Source organism: Vanessa cardui, chromosome 1, assembly GCF_905220365.1.
Source record: "Vanessa cardui chromosome 1, ilVanCard2.1, whole genome shotgun sequence".
Lineage (NCBI taxonomy): Eukaryota > Metazoa > Arthropoda > Insecta > Lepidoptera > Nymphalidae > Vanessa > Vanessa cardui.
Window position 1 is genome coordinate 11,338,689 of NC_061123.1, and position 27,606 is coordinate 11,366,294.

Consider the following 27,606-nt stretch of genomic DNA (forward strand, 5'->3'; position numbering starts at 1 on the left):
GAGCATAATAGTATGATTGAATTCCGGTTTTAAGTGTAAGTAAGCCAGCGTCACTACAGGCAAAATGTCATAGCTTTGTTTACAAGGTATTTGATGATGGCGATGTAAAGTATGATTATTATTATTATTATTTCTCATAGTATCGATATTCATGGGCGGTGGTATACATTATATACCTACATGTACAAACGTTCTTCCCCTCATCCTTCCGTCTTTCCTACAACAACAGCCTGTAAATTCCCACTGCTGGGCTAAAGGCCTCCTCTCCCTTTGATGAGAAGGTTTGGAACATATTCTACCACGCTGTTCCAATGGGTTGGTGGAATACACATGTGGCAGAATTTCTATCAAATTTGTCAAATGCATCCTCACGATGTTTTCCTACACCGCTGAGCACGAGATGAATTATAAAGACAAATTAAGCACATGAATCAGCGGTGCTTGCCTGGGCAATCTCAACTCGGCCATCCGTCTTACCTATATAACAATAATTAAAAAATAAATTCAATGAAATATCAATGTTATCAATGTATCGAAATCGTATCAGCCTGTATAAAGTAGTTGCTCTTTACACGGTGGTGCCCATCCGTTGACGTTTATAGATATGTATTCCAATGACGAATTAGTCAGGCACCTTCATACATGAAAATATTGCAAGGAAACGCTTGAAACATTAATGTAGACACCGAATAGTGTAGTTTGTGATTTCATCGTATTTGTGGTGATTTGTGATCATATGCGGAGCATGGGATGACATAATATGAAATAACTTCGCTAATGGGTAAGTACTCGATGTTAAGTTTATATATCGATTATATATCGTTACGCATTCGCTTCGTTTTAATCGATTATACATTCGAACGTCTAAATAGTTTACGTTTTATTAAATGTTTATGTAATGCGAATAGCTACTTGGATTAGAAAATGTTTTCGTGATTTTTATTATCTTATCAAGTTTCACGCATGTTTAAACAGTTTCAATTCGCTTTTTGTATATTTAATTTGATTTGTATTTTTGAGGAATTTTCTTTAATTTATTCTTGTTACCTATCATTACTGTTTAGGTTTTTCCATTATAATGTTACGATTAAAATTATAAGAAAGTGTTCATACTAAAATTTCACAACTTTTTGTGAAAATTTCCAAATCATTTTGATTTGATAATTAATACAATATTACTTATTTTCTACCAATGGTGATATTAAACAGTAAACGCTTTGTGTCAGTTTCCAAATAATCCACTGATTGTTCCACCGAGTTGGTCCACTGCAGTGTATTTAATGCAACACGAGACAAAGACGATGTTTTGCTTCACGGCCGAGTACGAGATTATTTATAAACACAAATTAAGTTCATGAAAATTAGTGTCTGAGTTTGGACTTCAAACCATTTACATCGGAAAAATGCGCCAAGCCAGGGCTTTCATTTTGGTAATGGTTTTATAGAAAAAATATTCCCATAGGATACACGGCGCGTTTACTAAATACAAAAATGTGTATACTTTTGAATACACAGTGTTCTAGACACTGTGTGTCAAAAAGACACACATAGCGCCTAAGGTGTTAAAATTCTTCAAATCAAACCAATCAACAATCTTAGCTCTTACTTTATATGGAAAGCAGAAGAATATTAATAGTATAAAACAAAGTCACTTACTGCTGTCTGTCCCTATGTATGATTAGATCATACATAGAGAATTGATTTTTTTTTTTAATTGATATTGATTGATTCGAGAGGAAAGTTTTTGTATATAATACATGGACAATACAGTAAAGAAAAACTGATAATTTTAGAAGTACATAATGTGTTGTCGTAAATAAACAAATTCTATAGTATATTTAGTAGCAGTTTTACACCCGTGCGAAGCCAGGCTGTCGCCAGTTATTTTACAACACAGTAGAAGCTCTATAAAAGAAACGTACTAACGTAATAATCAAAATAAGTCTTAGGACTTAAGGTACTAAAACTTATTTTAAGCATATAGTAAATATAATACTTTTTTGAAAATTATATTAATTTTTAATTCGATGTAAAATGGGTGTAATACATTCGTCGTTACGATGATATATTTAAGAATAAACAATATAAGACAATAACAAAATAATTTGTATTTTTCGTCTTAAAATTTGAAAAAAAAAATTAAGAATATTATTAATTTATGGTTGCAGGTCTATTAATAGTGTCGCTGTGGTTATGGCTGCTGCCAGCGATGGTTTTATCTGGAGTATCTCGGGAGATGGAGGAAGAGACGGAGGATTCTTGCAGGAGCTATATTCACGAGAACCTACTCCATATAGACTGTTCTGAGAGAGGTCTTAATGACCTGCCAGAGGGACTTGATATAAACGTAAGCCTATATAACTACATATACATATATTTAAAAAGAACTACCAACAAATTGTATTTTACAAATAGTACTACTCAACGCATATTGAGGAGTGTTGGTTTTCATGTTTTAGGCAAAAAAGTAGCCTTTGTCCTTTATTGGAGTTTATTATGTATAATTTGGGGGATAGAACAAGGTATCATAGTAGATCTAATCTTTAAATTCAGTTCAATCAGTCGAAAATCTAAGAAGATTTATACTAACTTTCATCTATTATATTTCATCGCCCTTTGGAATATATCAAAATTTGTTGCCTAAATCATAACAGCTGTGATTTCAGCCCGATCCTTCCACTGGTTTGGGCTGTGATATATATGTATTTAGATATGAATATTGACGATGACATGGAATTTATAGTACCGTACAAGAGGCTACATGTTAAATTTTTATGGTGTGCTCTAGTATGAGTGAATGATGTTCGTACAAGATGTCTTAATTGCGAGACGACTAAGAGTAAAACTGCAAAAGTAAGGACTTTATCTCTTACTTATATTTTATTAACGAATTTGAAATCAAATGCTTACTCGTGTAGATTAAAAATGCAGATATTTAGGGCTTTGTGCAAGCCCATCTGGGTAGGTACCACCCACACATAAGATATTCAACCACCAAACAACAATCCTCTATATTGTTGTGTCAAGGGGATAAGGGACATAACATCTTAGTTCCCTATTTTGGCGGTGCATTAGCTATGTAAGGAATGGTTAATATTTCTTGCAGCGCCAGTGTCTATGGGCGTTGGTGACCACTTAGCAATATGCACGGTCACTAACATACGCCATAAAAAATAGAAATAAATAAATAATAATAATGATAGGCAATTGTCAAAGCACATGAAAAGTAACTACAGGCCCTCTTATAACTTATAATATAATAAATAAGGCAACAGAAGAATAATATATGTAATTCCAATACTTAATTTTTGGGTTAAAGATATTTTTCTAAAACTGACGTTATATAATTCTCTGTTTCAGGCTCAAGTCTTGCTTCTGTCGAACAATAATTTCATTACGTACCCATCTCAGCTTGAGAAATTCACGAAAGTTGAAATTATGGATCTTTCTGGAAACCGTTTAACGGGTCCTTTGCCTCCTTATTACGAAAATTTTAAGGAATTGAAGATTCTTAACCTATCAAATAATAATTATGACTCTTGGTTAAGCAGCGATTACTCGCTCAGTATTAAGAAATTAGATCTATCCAAAAATAAGATAAATGCTATCGACGAAGATACTTTCTCAAAATTTCCACGATTGGCGATCTTGGATTTATCTGAGAATCGTATATATGATCTTCCCACTGGTTTATTTGAAAAGGCAACCAGTCTTGAAGTCTTAACGTTATGCAGGAACTATTTTTCTGAAGTGCCCAAGTTTCGGTCATCATCATTAAAAAATTTACGCCTAAGCAGTTGTCAGATAACGAATTTCGAAGCCGATTCATTGAGTGGAATGCAGTCTTTGCTCGAAATCAATTTATCTATAAATCAGATCGAATCGATTCCAGATAATTTGGCATCGAACTCTTTACAAGAATTAGATTTGAGCTACAACGAAATCGAGACGCTCACGGACTTGACGTTCTCGTCTCTACCGCACTTAGCGGTACTAGATTTGAGGTGTAACGAATTCAAAGAAGTATGGTCTACGTCACACTTCGCCTCAAACCCATTTTTGAGAGAAGTTCATGTGAAGGGAAACCGATGGAGCTGTGAGGGCTTTAACGTGAATCTACTTTTGACATATGAATATCTAACTAAAGAACCGCCAAAGGTTTATGATAAAGGTTCATTGATATGCTACTCGCCCTCGAACGTTACTCAAATGAGCTGGCAACAAGCTTACATAAGAACGTGGCATGCGGATGAAAAGACAATGTCTTCGTATACATTTATGGCTGTAGTCATCGGCATGATTATTGGCGTTATACTGACCTCGGTCGTATGCAGATTTCTTATATCTTCAAACAGACCTACTCCTCCACGCCCTACCCCTGAAACGACAGTTTTGAACGGTAATGCAACACAGGCAAGTACGGAATCTGTGGTTATGAGAATTCCACTTACAGAAGATTTGCCTCCAACGTATGATGAAGCTCTTTTAATGCCAAGACTGAATTCTTCCTTCCATTCACTTCCGGACTTCGTTGACGAGGATGAAGATGCTGATAGAAGAAATCGCAGATCTAGGTCAATTGGAGATTTAACCGAGACTAGACCAAGAGCTGGCGATAGACGATCAGTACGGCGAACAATAGAAGTTCGTATACACTGATTTTGTATTATTTCTTATATTTATTGTAAATTATATTCGTTAAATGTGTGTTAAGTACATAGTCGGCTTGGTTGAGTTAAATGATATTTTATAAATGACAATAATTCATTTAATTAAGACACTTATGTTAAGTATCTTAATAAATTAAAAGAAATATTAAAAAATTGTATTGCATTATTATTTCCTTATAGCCCATCTGAGTAATTATTGTTTTTGCAAGCAACTTTGCAAAATGTGTAAAATGTTTAATACTAGTAGCGCCATCTAGCGGATTATAGTGAAAATACTTTGCCCATTTATGAAATTGAATACGCATTTGAGCGCTTGTATTAGTTAAAGTGTCTGATCATAGATGTCGCTCATAATATGTTTGGAAAAATGTTTACTTAAATTTTAATTATGAATGTATATTGGTCATTAGATTTAAAGACTAGAATAGACTGTATTGTAATTTACGTAGTTAGTGTTTTTTATTTTATTAAAAGCCATTTTAATTTTATCATATAAAACAAACATGAAAATTAATTTGTCATAATATATAACACAATACTTATTGCACTAAACAATATAATCATCAATATCTAAGCTCACCATGCCTCATATTACAGACTCATATACTTATCATTATCAATGATAACACGTCATGTGTTTAATTCGGCTCATACAAGCTTATCTAACGGCTGAAGACACACGTACAATACTATTGTATTTGTTTTATTTATAAAATAGTTTTATAGTATCATATCTAGATTAAAGGTTTTTATTTATGTAATAGATTTGAAAGTGAAGTGGTTAATAAAAAAACTTAAAATATTTTTAAATTTCAGCAAGTTGCTCAAATTAAATTATGTACTAAATTATTATTAGTAATTAAATTTCATATAGATTTTTGACTTTGAAAACCACGTGACATATTATGGTAAGGACTATATTATTACTTTCTATTATAGTATATACATTACTTATATATGTGTTCATTAAGAGGTATTTTTATTTTGCTGATTCACACATCACATTTAAAATATTATAACATTTAATTAATATCCGTTTGAAGTGGTATTTACGTAACTATGTACCGAAATGTGTGTTGCAAATATATTTTTGACCAAATCAGTAAAGTAATCGATAGTAACCAAGGGAACGAACAAATCTATTACAAAATCTCTCGTCTTATAAATAACGAAATAGTTGTACAAACTGGAATTGAATACATTTCAACACCAAATAGAAGCTTACTTTACAAATATCGCTAGAAAATAATTCAAATAATACAAAATCGATATGATTTATCAGCATCTCTTAAGATAGTGACTCATGCTTTGTTATTTATTTCAGTGAAGATTTTCATTATCAATGGCCAGTGAGCGGGCGTTTCTTAAATTTGCAGTTTCAAACAGCAGGTATGTGCTAGATCGACCTAAATTAAAGTATTCCAGCACGTTTATCACGTAGATAACGATGATAAAATTGTTATATGTGTATACAGTACTATAACTGTTGATATTTGTTCTATAAAACTAGATTCACTAAACCAAAGGACGAACCTTTTTGGGTAATGCGATACGTGAGAGGAAAATTCGAGTGTCATTACTTACGAAATTAGTGCAGGTGTTCGATTCTGATTCATCAGTAGTGGTCATAGAATTGACCAATCAGATCCTTGCAAGATATTCCATTTTTAAAATCAACAACAATTAATAATTAAATCGTGTAAGAAACAAAGGAACAGTAACAGAAAAGGTTAGATTAGAATTCAGAAGAACATCAGTTTATTTGTTCACTCAACTAGTATTCGATAGAAATCATTGCGAAAGAACCTACATGTGTCAATAATATTCTGGCACATGTACGTAGAGAGCACGTAACTCCACTTATGTTGTTCTAGTGTCCTGCTTATAGGTTCAGCAATGAAACATACAGAGGTTTAGAAATTTTAAAAATTCTGTTATATTGTCCAAACGAAAAGATAAATCTAAGTACTTGTTACTCCACTAATATCTTCAGAATATCCTCTTACAGAACCATTTATAATACCACAAGGTTTTCGTTTTATTTTTAATTAAGTAAAATAATGGGAAAGGAAATAGGAAATATTATAAGCTTTTTAATTAACCCTTTGTGATTTTAAAGGAGCGGAGGTGAAGGAAAACATCGTGAGGAAACGGAATATGTCTTATTTCATATAAATTCTGGCACATGTGTATTCCACCATCCCGCATTGGGACAGCGTGGACAGGTGGAATATGTCCCAAACCTTTTCCTCAAAGGGAGTAGAGGCCTTAGCCCAGCAGTGGGAAATTTGTAGGCTGTTGTTGATTTTGATATTTTTTGTGAATTGTGGTATAAAATTCTCCTATATGCGTCCAAAGATATTCAAGATCATTCTTGTATAGCTGTTAGCTTTGCTACTCTCATTATGTAGATATTTCCAGAAGTAACTAATAAATGTATAAAATAATGTAAATAAAAAAAAATTACAGGCAGTTATGATAAAAAGTGATGATTCTGTCACGGATTTGGAGTCTACTCCTGCTGTTCTTAATAACAGAAGCCGAAATATTGGATTTTGATGACCACACAAATGAAGCTTGTTACACTTGCCACTGCAGCTCGGATTTGACGAGCGTGGATTGTTCACATAGAGGTTTAACCAATATTCCTAATGGCATCAGTTTGAAGGTTTGTAAAAATCTATCCTATCAATCTTAAATATCCAGCTATATTCTGCGATATTAGTATATATTAATGTCTTAGTACTTTTTGGTGAAAATTAAGACCACTACAATGTCTGTAACTAAAATTATACGAGAATCTTAAAGCAAGTTTGTTTTTGGAAATTGTTTACCGACCTAAGTTAGTTGGTACTATTAATTTTGGAAGTCACCTTTTTTTATAATAGTAGTACTAATTTAGTGATGATACTCTATAATAATCAGGAATAATGTAGTTTTCTACCGAGACGTTTTAAGAACCTTAAGATTTCAATCATGAGGTTCAGAGATTACCTCCTACAAAGAAAAAAAAAATATCTTTTTATAATATTTGTACAGATTATTTTATTTTTATACTTTCACTTAAATTCTCTTTACATTGAATTTCAGGTGACAAAACTCAACGTTTCAAACAATGATATTTCATCTTTTCCAAACAACCTAAGTAACCTCTACAATTTAAAATCGTTGGACCTAAGTGGGAACCAGTTAAATAGCCTACCAGAAAATGCATTACAGAACCTCACAGCATTGGAAGTATTAAATTTATCAAGAAATTATTTTGAATCATGGCTAAGCATAAATCCCAACGAAGTATTAAAACCAGCGACCAGTCTAAAAATTTTAGATTTGTCGAAGAATAAATTCACAACTTTGGCAAATCTTGCAAATCAAGAGCTTCTTATTAGCCCCTCGTTAGAAACATTGATATTGAACAGCTGTGAAATTAACTCTATTCATGGCAGATCGCCTCTTAGCGGACTAATTAGTATAAGAGTTCTGAAATTAAATAACAACCCTCTTTTAAGAATTCAAAATTTAATATCATCCACGCTGAAGAGTCTCTATGTAAGTAATTGTCAGTTGAGCTATATAAGTCACAATGAATTTGCTTATTTGCCTTCATTGGTGTATTTACAAATGTCTTATAACTACCGGTTAGAGTTATCATCAACAACGAATGCATTGTTTTCCAATTCTTTAAGATTTTTAGACATTTCATACTGCAATATATTTAGGCCCAACTTATACGGTTTTCCAAATTTAAGAAAAGCTATTATTAAAAACAACATGATACGATTCTTGAAGAGTATTGAATTTATAAACAATACGAAATTGGAATATTTAGATCTATCATATAATAATATAGGGTCCTTCAAAAGTGATACTTTTCGGGGGCTAAGTATGCTCAGATATTTGGATTTGTCTTGGAACGAGATAGCTCAAATACCTGAAGAAAGTTTTATAGAAACGCCATCATTGACGCAACTCAAGCTTGCTAGAAATTATCTGAATAGAGTGGGACACCTTAAATCTACGTCATTATCAATACTTGATATGAGTTCTTGTGAAATAAGCACAATCGGTAAAGATTCCTTAGAAGGACTTCCATCGCTTATAGATATAGACTTATCACACAATCTTTTATCATATATCCCGGATAGTATTTCATCGAATACGCTAAAATATTTAAATTTAAATTACAATAGAATTAGTTCTATCAGTAATGTGACCTTTTTTATGCTACCTCGATTGAGTGGATTGAGTGTAATTGGGAATAGGTTTACTAATATTTGGAGCAAAACCTATTTCAATTCAAATCTTTATTTGGAAAGACTCGATCTCAGCGACAATATGTGGAGATGTGACTGTATCGACGATAATATGTATGACTTTTATGAATTTGTTACCTTAGAACCAAATAAGAAAGAAGAATCTTTTAATTTAGTATGCAACAGTCCAATGAATGTTATTGGTCAAACATGGTTAGAGGCATGTTATTTTCATTGGAACCCCACCGAGAAAGCTAGAAACGTCGATAACTTGATTTGGTTCTTAATAGTCATGATTGTTGGATTAGCTCTGTGTATCTTACTAGTCAATACTATTAGAAGATCAATGAAACGACGTTTAGGAGCAATTCAAGCAGAAAGGGAAAGACAAGTCGAGGAAGCTAGAGACAGACTGAGACAGTTAAGAATACGAGCTGAACAAGAAGCGTTATGCAACACACCTGATCCAAGAGACTTAATTGCACCACCGTCCTATGATGAAGCTCTCTCAATGCCGAAGCTAAATGCTTCTTGTCACTCTCTAAATGAAACCGGAACAGGAAAAACCAAGCGAAGAAGAGGTAGAAGGAAAACGAAGTCGAGTGGAGATCTATTAGAGGAAACGGAAAGGAATGGTGATGCGCGTGTCTTCGATGATATAGAGCTTACAGAAACACCTAATGATAATAGTAGACAAAGACGTCGCCGAAATCGAAGATACGGTAGCCATGAAATAAATGAACTAGAGCAAAGTCCAGGTGCGAGAAGAAGAAGAATGTCAGAATATAACACCTTAGATGATAGTGTGACAGTTGAAATCGAAACGGAGTTAGAACGGCCTCTACGTCCAAGAAATCGAAGATATTCAGATGAAAATCAACCTAGGGAAAGCGATTTTTAAGTTATGTAGTTCTTGTTTAGTTTAAGTTAATATAAAATTTAGATAAAGTAGGTATGTTTTATATAATTTAATTTATAAAAAATGTAAATATCAAATAACATTTTTCTTTTTATAATATTTGTATTTTGTTGTACTATATTAGTCTTCTTTTGGTGATTTTCCAATGCAACTCAAGTATTTTTTTATGCATTTTCCAATAGTAGTTTTTTTGTAAATATTTTTATTTACCACCGAACTAAACCAATGTTTAATATAAAGATGAAATTGACAATTAAATAATATTAATGGATGGATTCATTTGCTAGACTCATAATAAGTTCATTTAATATAATAATTTTACAATCATCATGTAGCCAAAGTAAAGAAAAACTCTAGAAGATTAACTTTATATGTACCACCTAACAATGCTTATTAGTGTTCATTATTTAGTAAAATTTATTTTATTTTCAGTCTAATAAATAGCAAATAGGTATAAATATTGATTCAAATTATGACATATTTTTGATGATTTTATTATTCTGTGTGTATGTGTGGGTTTATAAAAGTTTGAAGAAGAAATAAAACAAGTTCAAACAAGGCTTTATATCGTTCGAAATAAAATACACGAATTATAAATCTCTTTACATTGAAATACTTTATTGTTCTATATTTTGATTCATAATATTGAAGAATGTTCGTTTCTAAAAAAATATATAAGTCGATAAATTATGGAAACATGAATTATAAGTCAGCAAAAGCAGAGTGATACAGCAATTAAAACATCTAATTACAATGTAAAATAATTTCAAATAAAACTAACTAAACAAATATACAATGAATTAATTATTTTCTGCATACATATTACCTTAATAGCATGGTTACTTAATATAAATGGTATCACAATCTTAGATAACTAATAATTTAATATAATTACTCATAAGGAACTTATGCATAGACCAAGAATGTATCTCTCTAAAGTAGGATGTTATAATATGATGGACGACAATCAGTAAAACCATTCTTTGTTCTACATTTCCGTTCGCATGCGATATTCAGAGTGATATAGGTAAGTACACAACCATTGACAACTCAAGAATTGTACCCAAAGTAACCAAAAACCTAGTAAAGAATACAATACAAGATTGTACAATTTGTGTTACCATAAAATGTTTTAAACGAGACGATTTTTTGTAACCATTTTAACAAATTTTATATCTATAATGAACATGGCAACATTTTTACACGTATAAAAATATTTTTACTTATCGCACAATATGCTCTCATAAATATATTTATACCACTAACAAAATTACAATAAAGGCACTGTCGACTACAAACACACTTTGGCAGTACTTAATACAGTCAAAATCTTCAGACCCTCAAAAACAAGAGTTCCCTCACTTACACATACGGAATAATCACAGAATTTCGCCAATAGTGAAAACTTTGCTAATTGACACTGATATCTACAAATTGTTCTTATCCTGTTCAATGAGGCAAAATTTCAAGTAGTTGATTTTGGCGCGTTTCCGTCCTGTGAAGGTGTAATAATTATATCTCCGGCATTTGACCTACTTCTGGTGACTAGCACTGGTGTTTTAGGCTTGGGAGTTTCTGTTATTTTTATACGAACGCGTCCCATGTCTGGAGAATATACTGGAACATATTCACGTGATGGTGACAAATAATCACAGTCGACTGTAGGATCTCCGTTTATAAGTGGTTGGGATACGTCTGAATCTCGATTGCGATTCAACCTTGGATTGTCATCATCATTTATAGGTACAAATATATCCTCACTGGACAAAGAATTAGTATCTTTTCTAGAATTCGCTCCTACGTCAGATTCAAATGACGTTTCTTGTTGTGGTATTTGGTGTTCATGAGCTAAATTATTATCAATTGAACTGCTCTTGTTCTGGTTTGTATCACGGGGGCTATCTGTTCTAAGAGCATCGGTTTCATTGCGTTTTATACCGTTGGCAACATCGCCATTTTCACTTTTTTTCTGATGTGTTTCATGTGTAGGTACAAGCTCATATTTCCCATTCACTTTCTTTTCCACAGGATTTTCTATTGGAGCAGGTTTTCCTAATAAAGATTTATTCATGTCTACCATTTCTTTAGAGGCCTTTTCTACGTCTCTCTTTTGCTGTCTTAAAAGTCTTCTGTCTCTTCGTTTCCTCATTTGCCCTTTAGTTATTGCGAATCCAATTAAACCGACAAGTAAAACAATAATTAACGCAATACAAACATAAGTTCCAGTCTTGTGTGGAACAACATTCTCCTCATTAGACGGTGCTTGACCCAGAACTTCTGATGCTTGAGTTACTCGAATTTGTTCAGATACAGTCGTATCTCTTGTAACTTCGGGAGTAGCTGATCTCACTGTAACTACTTCAGGATCAGTTTTGCTGTGCCAGTCTGGACCACCCTGATATATCGTTGGTGGTACGTGCATTGGAAATTCTAATTCTGTAGAATTTTCATCATCGTTAAATATTCTTTCAACTGGATCAGGGCTTAATTCGCTAATTATAGGTGTAGTCGTTTCCACATTCTTTTCACTTATTTCTTCATAGTCGGGTATGAAGAAACCTGATCCTTCCCCAGATCCTTCCATAGGGTCATCTGTCGTATGAGTATTCTCTGCAGGTAAAATTTCCTCATTAGCGAATAAGTTACCAAGCATTTTACGTTCTTGCACAGGCTCTATTATATCACTAATTGTAGTACTTTCAGCTTCACCCGATCCTTCGATCTCACTAATGGGTGATGGCGTTGAAAAACGACCGACTTTCATAAACTGTAAACTGTCATCATCCTCCACTACATCCGCACCGTGGATAATTTTCCCTTCATCGAGATCACTACCAGCTACTAAAGACATAGATTTTAACGCCGTCGTTTCTTCTCCAATTCGAACAGCATCGATAGGCTGATCGCCCATCATCATATCCATGAAATCTAGTTTCGCAACTTTGCAAATGTCTTTCGTCTTTAATTCCAGCCAAGAACGTCCTTTTAAGTGTGCTGGTGCGTGACATTTCACGTTATCGATATATACATTCGCAGCCAGTAAATGATTCCGAGCAACAATATTATCGCAAGAACATTCCAAAGGATTTCCATTTAATTCCAAATGTTCTAAGCTAGGTAAATGAGCCAAGTCTGAAGGCACATCTTTTAAAAGATTACCAGATAAATCCAAAGAACTAACACTTGTTGGCAGATGCGTCAATGAGAGTTTTTGAATTCTGTTGTGAGCTAGATTTAGGTGAACTAATTTTTTTGCATTGTGCAAAAATTTGTTAAGTTCAGTGAGACCGTTGGTAGACAAATCTAGCGTTACCACCTCAGTCAACCTGTCTAGCTCATGAGTGATTTTTGTGATATTATTATGTGAGAGATCAAGAATATTTATATTATGATGTTTCTGTCGGAGAGAATATTTGTAGAGCTCGGCGAGGTTACTGCAAGTGACCCGGTGAAGACCATCCCTTGTTGTACTGCAAACGCAGCCATCGGGGCAGACAGCCGCCAATGATGATGATAGAAGCAAGGATGCCGCAAGAAGGTAGACATAAATAGAAGGCCACGCCATCTTAGTCACTCAGACGCCACCTGGAATAGACAAAAAAAAACTCATAAATATTATTGGTATACACTATACTAAAATGGAAGGGATTTGAACTAGTTATCTCATCTGTAATTTAGTTTGACTTTATCGTTTTATGGTAGGGAAATTTGTGAAACCTAAATAATTTGTAACTCGTATCTACTTGTAAATCTTTATAAGGATATAGTTAATCAAGAAATTTATGTGAGTGATAGAGATATGATATTAGTGACATTGAACAGTTTTGATAAATTAATTTTAGCATAATTTGATCTTCTTCCGATCAATATTAAATTTAACATAGCGACCTGGGAAATAGACAGTCGACGGTAAAATAATAATTTCGATTATTTTCGGATCGCATCTCTCATTCTACTAGTCAAATAAAAAAATAAAAAATAAACCTCAGAACACTTTCTGCGGTTTGTTTTTATTTTTATTTTTTGAGGTCATTTACATATCCACGTCAAAAAATTTCTATATGAAAAGGCTAAAAATAAATAAATTTTGTAAGAACAGATTATTTTAACATAATGTGTCTCGAAGTCACAACAATATTCTATATAGTAAACTGTTATTAAACCAAGACACATTTAATTGTTAAATATGTACAAAAAAAACAAATGCTTAAATTTTATTTTTAAATAAATAAGATCAACGCTAAGCCTGCGAATGATCTATGATAATGACTTTGTATAGAAATTAAAAAAAGGTATTAAAGTCTAATAATGTTTGCTCAAAGTATCACAATACATCGTTAAACTTTGTCGGATAAAATAAACAGCTTGAATGAAATCGCACAATACGTAGGAGTACAATTTGAAATCAGTATCTATTTGTAGCAACGTAATAACATCCTCGGTGCACTTGGCCGGCGCTCGACCAGAAGTAGTTCAATGTTAGAGACAGGAAGAGGATTGTTAACCGTTTGTGCAAATGTCGTCACATCGTCTTCGAGGGAGGCATACGTTTGGGCGTCGAAAATATTACGCAACACCGCATCTTAACATTTTCGCAATCATACTAACAAGCACTGACCGTCTTGTTTGCAACTAAAATACCACAAGTTACACAAGATATGCAAGGAACATTTTCTGACACGTGTACTTTAACGAGAATATATCAACTTATATTAATTTTCACTGTAAACATAGTATTTGACTTTAGGCTTGTAGGTTGAAGAAATTAGAAGTCTGATTATAAACGTAAAATGTGCTATGTAGCATCTCTATGTAGACATTGTCAGAGTAACTCTTACTTTCGGTTCTAACTTTTGACCGAATGTCGCGCGTGTACTAATAAATGATCTTAAACTTTTTAAAACAGTCGCAAGAAACAAAAACGCCATTAATCAAAGCTACGTTCAAAGCCTTATAGTTGAGATAACATTAGTATTATAATCGAGTAGTATATGTTACATACAAGATTATGGAAAAACATATATTTAGTTTAAAATCACGTCATTGGGTAATGTCTAGAAACTGGTAAATTAAGTAATTAAATGAGAATTTGTGTTAAAGTAATTAAAGAAACGTTCAAGACGCGCTACTTGATTTTTGGAATTGTAGCGATTAATAGTCGTTTAACTACGTTTCGCCTGTAATTACTACGCTTTCTTTTAAAAGCTTTTATTTATCTCCACCTGTTAGTATGTGTGTCAGATCTTGCATCAATTGTAACCTGGTTACACTTTTATTCTTGCTATTGTACGTTGCTAGTAAGGACTAACGTTTTTTTAAAGTATACGTATAAGGTTAATACAATTAATAAATGAAGTATTTTTTTTTCATGTATGTAAAATAAGTTTCGTAATTCAAATTAAAACAAATGAGATATTAAAATGAATTATAAAATGAGTATAATAAGTCTCAGACACTATTACGACAAAAAATTCAATTTTGTTAGTTTAAAAAAAAGCAAGCGTAAAACTTTGTGTTTCCTCAAACAATTCTCGTAAACCTAGGTTATTAGCTGGAAAACGGTTTTGTTTATCGTAAAACACGTGCTATAAACAGATTGGGCAATGGGAGTGCTTACGTCATTCTACTAATGCTGCAAAGCCATTGTATTACTCCTGAAGCCGTTGTCAAATAAAATACAAATTATGAAATAAATGTATCAAGTATTCTTCAAAATAAATTGATGTTAAATACATAACCTATTGGGTAATAATATCGAAGAAATTTGTAATATAATTCTTATATACATTATGTTAAAAATAATTAAAACGCAGCCAGATAAAATGAATATTTACTGGATAGATCTCTAGTTTTTCTCCTGTGAGGAAGGATTTCAAATTATTGGCATATTTCTGTACCTTATTTTACTACCATTTTTTTCTGTTATTTAAATTACATTTATTTTTTAAATATGCATCTTTTTTTAATATAACAATTAAAAAGATAAATTATTTTATAATAAAAACTGTTTGCAACTCTTGCATTGACTGTATTTGTCAAGGTACGTTTTGACTGACTGCAATACACAAACAATTCTTTAAAACGTCTTAATGCGGAAAATAAACAAGGTTATTATATTTTTTTCACTTAAAGGTAAAACCTTTGAAATCGCAAAACGATCTTTTAAACGTTTGTGAAACACAATTATAAAAAAAAAAAACGAAAACATTAAAAAGGTTTCGTAACAAAAAGTATTTATGCAATCATTTCAAAAATCGATTATTTCACGAACGTATGAATAGCCCAATATATATTTATAATGTGATGTATATTAAAAGGGGAATTTATAGTCCCATATCGCAGTCTATCTCATCAAGTGGTCGGTATTAGACTCTTCCGCGTCTGGATTATCAAATAGACCACTTTTGACCTTGGTATTACATTAAGCCGGAAAATATACATTATGTAACTTATCTAACCACTTCGACAGATTCGACTCGACGGTAATCATGTCATAATGACACTGCATTTAGAGAATTTACTATAATTATTGGACAGGAGTGAAATAATGACACAGAGATAATTAAATAATAATATATTGATTTTAATAATATATAAACATATTCAATCGTAAACATTGAATGTTTTTCTCGATGTTTTCGATACATTTTATATTCTGAAACGATAATGATTATACATTTGGTACATCTTGTATAACGTTTCATCATTCTCTTCATAAAGAGCACAGGTTTATATCATTTTTTATATCATAGAGACGGACTTGGAAATAAATGGACTGGATTTGCGCTTTGGTAATTATATATATGTATAGTAAATGTTCGCAAGAAATAATAATCATTCCTCGTATCACTATGCGTCTACTTGGGATGATATCCTTTGTACTTATACTGACTAATTTACCCTTCAAACTGGAATACAACAATACTAAGCAGCAATATTGCTATTTGGAGGTAGATATATGATGAGTAGGTAGTGCCACTACGGCGTACAAACAACTGAATAAATATTTTTTTTTAATTCATTAAATCCAGACAAATTATGATTTTGATTTCTAAAAAGAACAAATTTATAGCTATGTGTTATAGGTTTGTAATATGATCAGAGTCATTATCTGCGATATGTCTGTCTATATATAATCATAGCACTTTTAAAGTTTATAATTAATAGCATAGTAAAATATATTATAACGAATTTATTATAATTTGATTCTTAATTTTTATTTAAATCGTCCCAACAACTAGTTCGTTTGACGTGAAAAATTACGTTTTATAACATTTAAATAGTTATGTTAATATAATTGGTTAAAACTAATTATGTAAAAAAAGCCACAGATAATATCGTCGACTTAGTAGGTTTTCTGACAAACGTGAATTAAATCAAAATATATACATTAATTAAGTAGGCTCGTATATGAACATTTGTAGGAATAACAATCGTTTATGTAGATTCTTCTACCAAGAAGGATTCGTAATTACTCTTCTCATAATTAAAAACACAGATTATATAGTAATCTATTTGATACTTGGCTCCATTGACTTATTATTATCAATTAAAATAATATGGCTGTATTCTATGTAATAATTCTCAGACGTTTTATTTTTGCTATACAACTGTTTATTTGACGAATGTTAACATAAAATACATGTATATATATTTAAGTATAGATATAAATAAATGTAACCAATAAAGGCTGTCCTGATAATGATGAAATATTATGACTCACTAAGGTCGATGCAACGGATATGCAAAATATTACTCGACGACCGTGGGGCCTGAAACGATCGTACCATATTATGAAACATTAAAATAATGATAAAGTCCCTTGAAACTTATTATCGTTAAATAATGTCATATAAAATATATTAAAACGTTGCAATAAAAAACGCTAATTAGCTGTTATAATATTAAACTAAAATTTCCTCATTATTTTGACATTGGACTTAAAGATAGTTAATTTTGAATCGATTTAAAATTGGAATCGATATCGAATCGATATAAAAATACAAGTATCTCAAGAAGCACTATATTAATATTCTTTTATTATCTCTATTGTTTCAATAAATGTATCTATAATGTAGTGTGTTTTGTCACTTTTTTATTCAGTGAAAACTAAAACTTGCGTTTGCTTGTTATTGTTGACTATATCATTTCATGTTTTCTTTTACGTTAATTACGTCATAAATCCTCTGTTCATTGGGTAGACTTCAAAACTGCTTCTTAGTATGGTCTGTAAATAAATACCTACATAAAGAAAAGGTGTATTTTACCGACGTAATTTCATAGAATCTAGCTTGCAACTTAAAAGATCAAGTTAAAACATCAGCGTGAATCGATCGTACATGTAACATAAATGTTTTTTTTTTCTGAATCTATTCGATCACCTGTTACTTAATCAACACTTGCTTGACTTGTTGCAATAAAACAAGTCTCTACAAGTAAAGGTCACGTGAGCAGACAATCCGACGCCTTAATGTCACATCTTAAAACAAAAACCTGTTGTTTTATTTATTCACGAACACTTAATTTTATATTTATGGTGAAGCGTCGTTCAAGCGCCGGTTTCATAATATTACATCGGATCTGTGCGTCACAACTAATTGGTAATACCAACAGAGATTTGAGAGATCTGTGTTGATATCATCTGAAAATATTTGTACTACTTTCATTATCAATATTATTTATGTATATTAGGTTGTGGTAACTTCATCTTCTTCATCTTCAGACAATATTTATTTTTATGTTAGATAGAAATCATGAAAATGTCAGGAAGTAAAACCTTTATTCGCGATTAACGTCACATTATGTACAGAGAAATTGCTTCATAATTTTCCCAATATATTTAATATCTTCTCAAGGATATTTTTAGGAAGTGAATGTAAGTAGTAATAGTAATATTAATAATGTATTAAACTGTGCGTAAGTGACATCATACCACGTCCCCAAAGGACAGAGCTGTACCTATTAATTTTATTTTATTTAACAATCGTTATGAACTATGAGGCATGTATAATTCAAAATACGAGTAGTACCAGGACACAACACTTGTAACTCAAACTCAAATTGCTTTATTCAATATAGAAGTATTACACTTTCTTATTAATGGTCAATTGAAACAGTACCACCGGTTCGGAAAAGAAAATACCCTGTCCTGTATTTGGAAATTGAAATACCTACCAAGAGTAACAAAATTTGGTCAAATAAGAAATCATGTAAGAAATGCTATTCCATAAAGATCATATAATATTAGACAACCTTACTTCAAAATGAAAATAATATTGTTTTTATGAAAAAGTAAGTTATAAATGTTTGTTACTTTAACTTGATATAAATATAGTTTTCTTGTAAAGTGAAATCCGTTACAACGCTCTATTTGACGTTTCCATTTGCAATGTAACTGGATCCTGGAATGTTCGATGCACAAATTCACTCAACTGCAAACTTGGGAACTAGATATCGAGCTCATTTATACACACACGCACACACATATAAATTGCAGTCTTGAACCCAATTCACACACACTATCCAAACTTTGGTTCAGCTCGTATACATGGCTGTAAAACCTGTTAATTGTCTGTTTTCCATTTGGCAGCCGCTGTGGAATTTATTTAACTTAAAATTTATTCGCTACCGAAGGTTATGAACTTTAATAGCTTAATTAAATTGAATGTTAATAACTCTGAGACACCATTAAACATTACATAAATTTATATGTAAGTTCTTGTAGTAGAAAGTATACTAATTAGTATATATGTCTCTTCATTAAAAGGTTTGTTTTGTAGCTGCAGATTAATGACCAAAATATATCATCCATCCCAAATATGTTTTCCAAATAACTTCTCTGGAAGGCTAATTTATCAACACAAATTATCAACGTGTCAACTCAGTTATGCCTATTGAATCAGTGATCTTCGAGATTCTTTGACATACTCCGAGCATCTTGGCGTCAACGAAATATATCACCAGCTCGATTCTTAATTGTACAAAGTTCGTTATTAACGCTGCTAATGGAAACCTTAACCTACTCCTGAATTGGCAGTAAACATTGACCATTAAGACTGATACGCTGGCAACATTAATAAATCTCTTCAGTACATTAACTGTCAATCTCCTGAGACAGACGTTCTGTTTTCGTATGTTAAAACCTTGACAGGGAGTCGTTACGGTGAACGTATTAAGAGCAGCTGATGTCTTATCTCATAAGAAACTCAATAATTGCATCTTATTACAGTCGATACGAAATAAAGTGTTTACGGTTTTTATTTTATAAATATGGTTTACGGTACTTTAACGGTTTATTTTAATCTTGGTACCAATATGTCGTTTCAGTAGAAGATATTGCGCTATTCTAGTCTGTACTGATATTTGAATGCAAAAGTAATTCTGTTGCCTGTCCCAATTTAATGGCCAAACTACTTTGATGAAATTTTCTATGATACTCAAACAAGACCTCTAAAAAAATCTAAAATTCTCTAAAAAAATTAATACTAGCTATACATGATTATCGGTAATATCTCTTCGTACATCTTTTCCATAGTAGTGATCTAGGGTCTAATTCCCCGTTCTAAACGCCTGGACTCCTGAAACGGGTGTTCTCTTTTGCCAACATTCACGCAGATTCTATTCAACACTTCACTTCAACTTCTTCTTTACATAAATATTTAAGAGTACCAATTTTTATGTCTTTATTACTTCCGTTTTGTTCATGGACTTTTGTTTTATTTTTCAGTTGTTTATTTTTTTTTAAATTAGCACTTCCATATAAAGATTTGATTTAATTATTCTGCAAAATTAGGTAAGATGATTAAAGTAAAACAAATAAATTAAATTAAAAACGATTAACGTCGAAAATTATTGCCTTCAATATGCCTTATGCATTTCGGATAATACTGTAGAAATTATATTTATAAAATCTACAAAGTCTACTAAGTGTATGTTACGGATAAACACATCATTGTAAGAACCTAGTTTAGTTTTATCACAAATCTATTTATCGTTCGCACTTGAACTTCATTATTAAATAGATATTCACTCCACAAACGCGTGGGCGTGATGGACCATAAATTCTGACTCGTAGCAGTTTCATTCCTACTTCCTGGGCTATTAAGCATATATTTAGACTAAAACATTTTTTTTTTACACTTACATAAAATCTTTCGTTTAATATAACATTACATCACATTACTCTTTCATGTTGAAAATCAAAACATTTAGAATGTTTTATATAAATATTTTCCTGTGTGAAGTTCGCAACGAAAAAGCATCTTATGATCCAAAGCGAATCGAACTTCAATGAGATTATTTTTCTTCTTTGATGCTTTGGAACATAATACCCGATCGGTCTCGAGTTAGTATTGGTCGCTCTATGCGCGTGCACATCGCGTCGTAATCCTGAGTATTACAAAGGTTTTGCGAAACCCTTCTGAAGATATAACTGACTATATATCGTTATTATTTTCAAGCAAACGTGGGTATATTTATTGGCTTCATTTAAAAGGTTGAAGGAATCAATAATTCTTTATTATGATGTTTTTTTTTTTTTTTTTTTGTATAAGCTGAGATGGTCCAATGGCTAAGATGTTTAAGTCGAAGACTACGGATCAACTTTCCGGATTTCTTAACGTTATATTTATCTCATTCTGGTAATGGCTGACATCGTGAGAAAACAAGTGGAATACCAATTTATTTGAGCAGCATCGTGGGATATGCTCTATAAACCTCCAAACTTTTCCAAGAAAATAACAGCAGTGATCCTCGAGATGTTTATGTATATGTATATGTTTTATAACCTTGAAACAAATTCAATGAACAATGAATCCCTATTTGTAAATGTTTTTCATATGACTAAGTACTTCATCATATTATGGTTGTGGATTTATTAATTGGGGCCAATAGATTATGATGTCACCCGTAAAAGTTATTCGAATTAATCTAATACTCAAATAACAAGACAAAATTACATCCAACAGCTGTAGAGAAATGTTAAAAGAAATGTTTGAAATACAGATAAGAAAATCAACAAGTTTGTATAGGCAATAAATAATGAGACAATTTATTTAAAAATAAAAGTTTCAACAGCATATATTAATAATGGGTTGCAGCGGTTAATTTACTGACATTTATTGAATAGTTCCGTTATCCGAAAGTTCGAAATTTAAACGGGGCCATTTCAGAATAAACCTCTTTCGAATAAAAAAAAAAACAATTTTGCAAATCCGCTTGCATATGACGGAACTGTGCCCGAAAAAAAAGTAGATACACATCCAATAAATGAGAGCCTCCGTCTTTATTTAAGTTTATAATTGTAGCTATATTAATATTATAAGTGTGTAACTCTGTCTGTCGGTCTACCTGTCGCTCTTTCACGACCAAAACGCTGTACCGAGTTTGATGAAATTTGGTATGAAGCAAACTTGAACTCCAAGAAAGGACATATGTATGTAACACTAAAGCGCGAGCCAAGTTGCGGGCATCTACTGGTTAGTTACATATAAAAATATTACATTTGTGACGTCATTATTTACGTTCGCGGGTCGCGGTCAGGTAATTATCACGAGGGCGTGTCGTATTCAATAGAACGCTTACGTGTTTTACGTTAACAATTAGACTTTGATACTGCAATCATAAAAGCGAATACATTTAATCAAGTATCGAAGACGTCAATGGATGCAAAACTATTGTAAGAAGAAAATTATACACCAATAAAAAAGTTAAGTGTAACGATTCTTATCGAATACCTACTTGGAGATTTATTTGACACGCTTTTGATTTTTAGTAATTTATCCGACCAGACCGATTATGGTAACTCATCGCTAGATGGCACTGCAAAATATCAAGTTATTGTAAAAATTTCAAATGCCTTTTAGTAGGTGGTATAATGTCTCGCATTGATATTTCACAATGTCTTAACTTGCTGTAGGGCTGTATGCAAGCACGTCTGGGTAGGTACCACCCGCTCATCAGATATTCTACCGCCGAACAACAGTACTTGGTATTGTTAAATTCTGGTTTGAAGGGTGTAACTACGACACGAGGGACATAACATCTTAGTTCCGAAGGTTGGTGGCGCATTGGCGATGAAAGGAATGGTTAATGTTCCTTACAACGCCTTTGTCTATGGGCGGTAGTGACACTTCCCATCAGGTGGCCGATATGCTCGTCCACCAAACAATAGTATAAAAAAAAATTATTTCATTTTTACTCTCCAGTTCTTCATTTCTAAATCTATTCATTGAACCTACAAGCTACAATTAATGCAAAAAACAATTGCTAAATGATAATCTTTATTTTATAATGATATAAGATTATCATGGAATTATCTTTATAAATAACAAGACCAAAAGAAACGGTAAGAAAACCTACAAGGAATATGACCTGGTCGTAGTGACACTGAACGGAAATCGAACTCGTCAAAATCAGCGGTAACAGATCTATGTTGCTGATTTAAAAGACTAGCTGTTTGCCTATACTAAGAAGAGAAATGTATCTCGAACTAAAATCAAACAACAACAAAATTTACAACAATATAATTGATCATTAAATCAACAGTCGATCGCTTCCTGCAGCTAACAAAGAGATAGCACTTGTTGCTACAAACATATTTCTTGAAACAAGCAGTTTTTACAAACAATGGTTTTTCTGTTTTTTTCAATAAAAAGAGTTTTTGGTGTCTTTCTTTTTATTTTATGATTATCACTACATATAATTTATTTGGATTTGTTTTATTAATTATCAGCAATGGTGGAATAAGGGTCTACATATGCATGCATGCATTTCACCAATATTTCATCACCAGCGGATGAATGGTTTAAAATCGTATAAAAGACAAACATTCAGTTTCATTTTTATATAAATTATAAAAAGATACATAATTATTAGACGGGTCTTAAAAAAAAATATCTTTCAAATAATTTATATACAAATCATTGTTTTGACGATATACATATTATATATATAATTATATGTAATTCAAGGTCACGTTATCGTCTCTGGACAGTTTCCAAGTACAACGCTTCTGAAATCTAGACATTACTGTTATTCAGATTTTTACATGAACATACATACGTCATTGCACTAAAATGCAAGAAAATATTCTAGTATATAATTATAGAATTCGTACTGTTGTTGTTTTTGTCTGTTTTTGTTGTTTAAACATGCTTTTGTAAACAAATATTATTTATAATATTCAACTCAACTGAAAAAGAATAAGATGAACATAATATTGTTAATAACTTATTTTAATTCAATTTTTATACTAATTAATTTTTTTTCAGTATTTTATGTTATATACATAAAAAAATATATGAATATAAATATATGATAAGTAAGAATAGGATAGGTCAATCTTGAAAAAAAAATTCAATGATTTGTAAATATACTAATTAAAAAAGTACATAAAATTAAGACTATATTTAAAAACAGATTCACATGATAATCGGTTTTTAAATTCATTTTTTTTAAATGCAGTTCTAAAGAAAATAAATATCTATAATTACTTTCTTTAAGTGAAACTAAAACTAAGGCTAACCGAAATGAAGCGTCAATCCTAAGAAATAAAACCGTAAAATGAAATTTAAATTTGGAAAAAATATTAAATCGAAGCAGTGTTGCCATTGGGAATTTATTTACAAGAAAACGGTAAAACTCATATTGCAACAATTTGCATATCGAACTCGAAAAATTTGCAACCGAACAAACTAGATAATAGACCAATGTGATCGTTACAGGTATGATTATATAAAATGTTTGTAAAAACAAAAACCTATGTAATATAAGTTTCGCGAAGTCTCAAACAAAATGCTCACATTATTATAATTCATACCTAATAACTGTTGGCGCACTAACGTCAATTTACGTCATCGTTTTTTGCGAGAGCATTTTTTTTAATCTGTATTCATACATTTTAGATTCAAAAACAATTTAATTTTTTTTTACAAACATAATACCCCGTGATTAATATCACGCGATATCACGCTGTCAGCGTACGTATTATACAATAACGTAGTAATTTTGTTTAATCATTTGTAATTGATATACGAAATATAAAAAAAAAAAAATGTATACAACATAGATTGTAAACGGATCAATTTAAGACAGATTTATACATCAAATCAAAGTCGTCCTATTTCCAACATTGTTAATATTTATTAGGACTTTTATACGATTTATCAGACATTGATGTATGCATTATTAATACGTAAAGGTCAAATTACAATTTATAATCTTTACATAATATATTTTAAAACTATTTTCGACCGTTTATTTTATTTATTTAACCTTAACAGTGAAATGTGTTGCTTTATTAATAAGGTTACCCGTGAACGCACATTACACTCTGAAGCCGAACAAACACACTATTTAATCTAATATCACTCAATCTAATTTATCTCATTGCTTATGCTAAAAATAAACCTTTTTTTCTGTCTGTGACGCAACGATTTACCTAATCATTATAAAACAATATCGTTCGAATAATTAAACGAATTCGCGGAACTATATCTAATTATAAAACGTATAACATCGATACAAGTTTAGAGTAGAAACAATTGATAAAAGAATATAGTTGTTGTTTTGACTCTTTGCCAAATTTTTGTCAGGTTGATAGACACAAAGTCGCCCGGATAATTGCAGGCACCTCAAACATTTCACGAATATATTCGATAATTATATAAAATCCGTTCACGTATATTTTAATAGCATTCTGCAATGATGTCGTACTAAACATATATGTTATTAACGCGCAAAAAGTGAAGACTAGAAAACGTCCTAATTGGGACGATTGCCTTTAGTTGTTTTACATAGTAATACGTTATAATACATCATAATTACATAGTAATACGTTTTGCGTAATCAAAACATCTAGTTATCCCTTTTATTTATTGTTTTTATCAAGCTATCCTTTTTACTTTTAACGAAATGTAAAAATAAACTAAAATAAACGGTCCCCGGCGTTGCACACTTTTTTCTTTTGTTTAGTATGGATATAACATATCTGTTTATTAGAATATCATTGGCATTCTGTGTTTTCTCTAAGAACAAGTCTCCCGTGTAATATAAAGACGGTGAAAATCGATACATTCGATTAAAGTAATTGGATTAGCGGCGTAAGGACGTACCTATGACAATGTTGCCAAACGCGTTCGTAAAACAACACACGTGTTAACATTTCGTTTGTAATATTTTGTCCTCATTATTTAAATCCAATAATAATTGTGTTCCGTGATCTCGAACTCGCTTATATACCTATGCCTAATACCTTGCAATACCGTGCTGATATAATCTTTGAAGACTATCTAACTAAGATTATCTATCTTTATATAATATATTTAGACAATGTTAATAATTATAGAACAATAAGAACGAAATAAATAACATATACTATGATAGTATAGTCCTTGGTTCGGCCACACGTACCTGTGGTTATGTACTTTGCATAATATACATAGTAATTGTGGTTTTGTACTTTGCGATTTTTCTAATTCGTATGACAATTCGCCAAACCAAAATGCATTCATACATGTGGAACTGTGACTTTTTACAATTTCTTGTGTCTGTGGACCGATTTTGACAGGGCATAGGCTATTTTTCATGCCCGATACCAACCAAACCCCCTCCCCCCAAAACTGATGCCTATCGTACACAGATGGTACCAACTATTAGACAAGAAACCATGAGGTATTTACTATATCATATGAGCTATCTAGAAACGCTTATTCATTCCTATAAGAACAATTAATTATTTAATTTAAGTATTTTTTGAATTTTTTTTTGTATTCATAAAAAACACAAAAGATATTTTTTTGTGTTTCGAACAAAAAATATTCTATTGTAATGAAACTTGACATTGAGACTGCAATTAACGTAGTCTGGTCACCAAATGGAATCTTCGTCGTGAAATTAATGATTTGAGAGAAAGCTAGACAAATATATATTTTTATGCATAATAGTCTCTGTAAGTGACCGTGTAACTGCCACAGTTTTTCACAAAATATTATTCGTTGTCCAATGATGGTCCACAACTATTTCCAAAATCGATAGATTGCACCGTAATTATTAACAAATGTTATAGTTTTAAACAGCAAATAATATTTACAATATATGAAGTTTAGATTTCATTTTAAATCGCCATCTTAACAATACTATTAAGAGTAGTATAAGAATGGTAATTTTTTTGCGACTCAACTCACTGCTTGGTTTGCTAGTATAATTTAGTTTCTAGTAAAACAATATTATATTTTTAGTAAGTTTATACGATAAAAATCGCACAATAATATAGCTAATTATAACGTAAAAACATTTGTTTTCAAATACAGTTCTCACATTATATGTTAAGTGCATGTTCTATCAGGATTTGATTCAGATTAATTACTTACGTGCACTTTGATCTTATTTTATCTCGGCTTTGGAAGGTGAAGTGCTGCGTTATCTCGATATAATTAATTGAATGCATGAACAGATCTTTATGATTTAATTAATCGTCAGAGTCGTTTGAAATATCCGCCAATAAATTATGATAAAACTTAGCTTCGGGAGACACATATGATGATATAGCAAGTGCAAAATTGCATTGAATTAAAACAAATTACTAAGGAACTCGTTATGGTTATAGGAATAACCTTTTGTTGACAGCGTATTCTTCTAGCAAACGAATACTTATAGGTATATATAATAATTTCTTTATGAATATATGACGAGTGAGTACCCAGAGTAGGTAGCTATCCAAATAAATTTGCTCAAAACCCAAACCCAAGTCAACTAAATCAATAGA

General features: G+C 31.5%; 2 protein-coding genes across 5 annotated transcripts in view; one reads left to right on the forward strand and one right to left on the reverse strand.

Moving 5' to 3' along the window:
* Window positions 1-592: 592 nt before the first annotated feature.
* Window positions 593-10,760, forward strand: LOC124532453 (leucine-rich repeat-containing G-protein coupled receptor 4). 4 transcript variants are annotated; one of them, XM_047107373.1, is made up of 4 exons: window positions 593-781; window positions 2,169-2,347; window positions 3,361-4,644; window positions 5,995-6,059. In XM_047107373.1, exons 1-4 carry the CDS (start codon window positions 778-780, stop codon window positions 5,995-5,997), a joined length of 1,470 nt encoding a protein of 489 aa, XP_046963329.1. In that variant the 5' UTR covers window positions 593-777; the 3' UTR covers window positions 5,998-6,059. The 4 variants fall into 4 exon arrangements, with proteins under 4 accessions (XP_046963329.1, XP_046963322.1, XP_046963336.1 ...); XM_047107358.1 differs by lacking the exons at window positions 593-781; window positions 2,169-2,347; window positions 3,361-4,644 and adding exons at window positions 4,656-5,578; window positions 7,140-7,338; window positions 7,761-10,760; XM_047107366.1 differs by lacking the exon at window positions 5,995-6,059 and having other exon boundaries at window positions 3,361-5,118.
* Window positions 10,388-27,606, reverse strand: part of LOC124532477 (protein windpipe) — a 48,385-nt gene continuing 31,166 nt past the window's right edge. Inside the window, exon 3 of the mRNA XM_047107387.1 lies at window positions 10,388-13,427. Within this exon, the coding sequence (XP_046963343.1) occupies window positions 11,308-13,407 (2,100 nt within the window). The 5' untranslated portion in view covers window positions 13,408-13,427 and the 3' untranslated portion in view covers window positions 10,388-11,307. The remainder of the gene's footprint in view (window positions 13,428-27,606) is intronic.

Excerpts from the sequence above, each read along its gene's own strand:
- LOC124532453 (XM_047107358.1), top strand. The coding sequence starts at position 7,159 with ATGATTCTGTCACGGATTTGGAGTCTACTCCTGCTGTTCTTAATAACA. Across the intron at positions 7,339-7,760 it reads CTAATGGCATCAGTTTGAAG|GTGACAAAACTCAACGTTTC; the intron begins GTTTGTAAAAAT and ends ATTGAATTTCAG.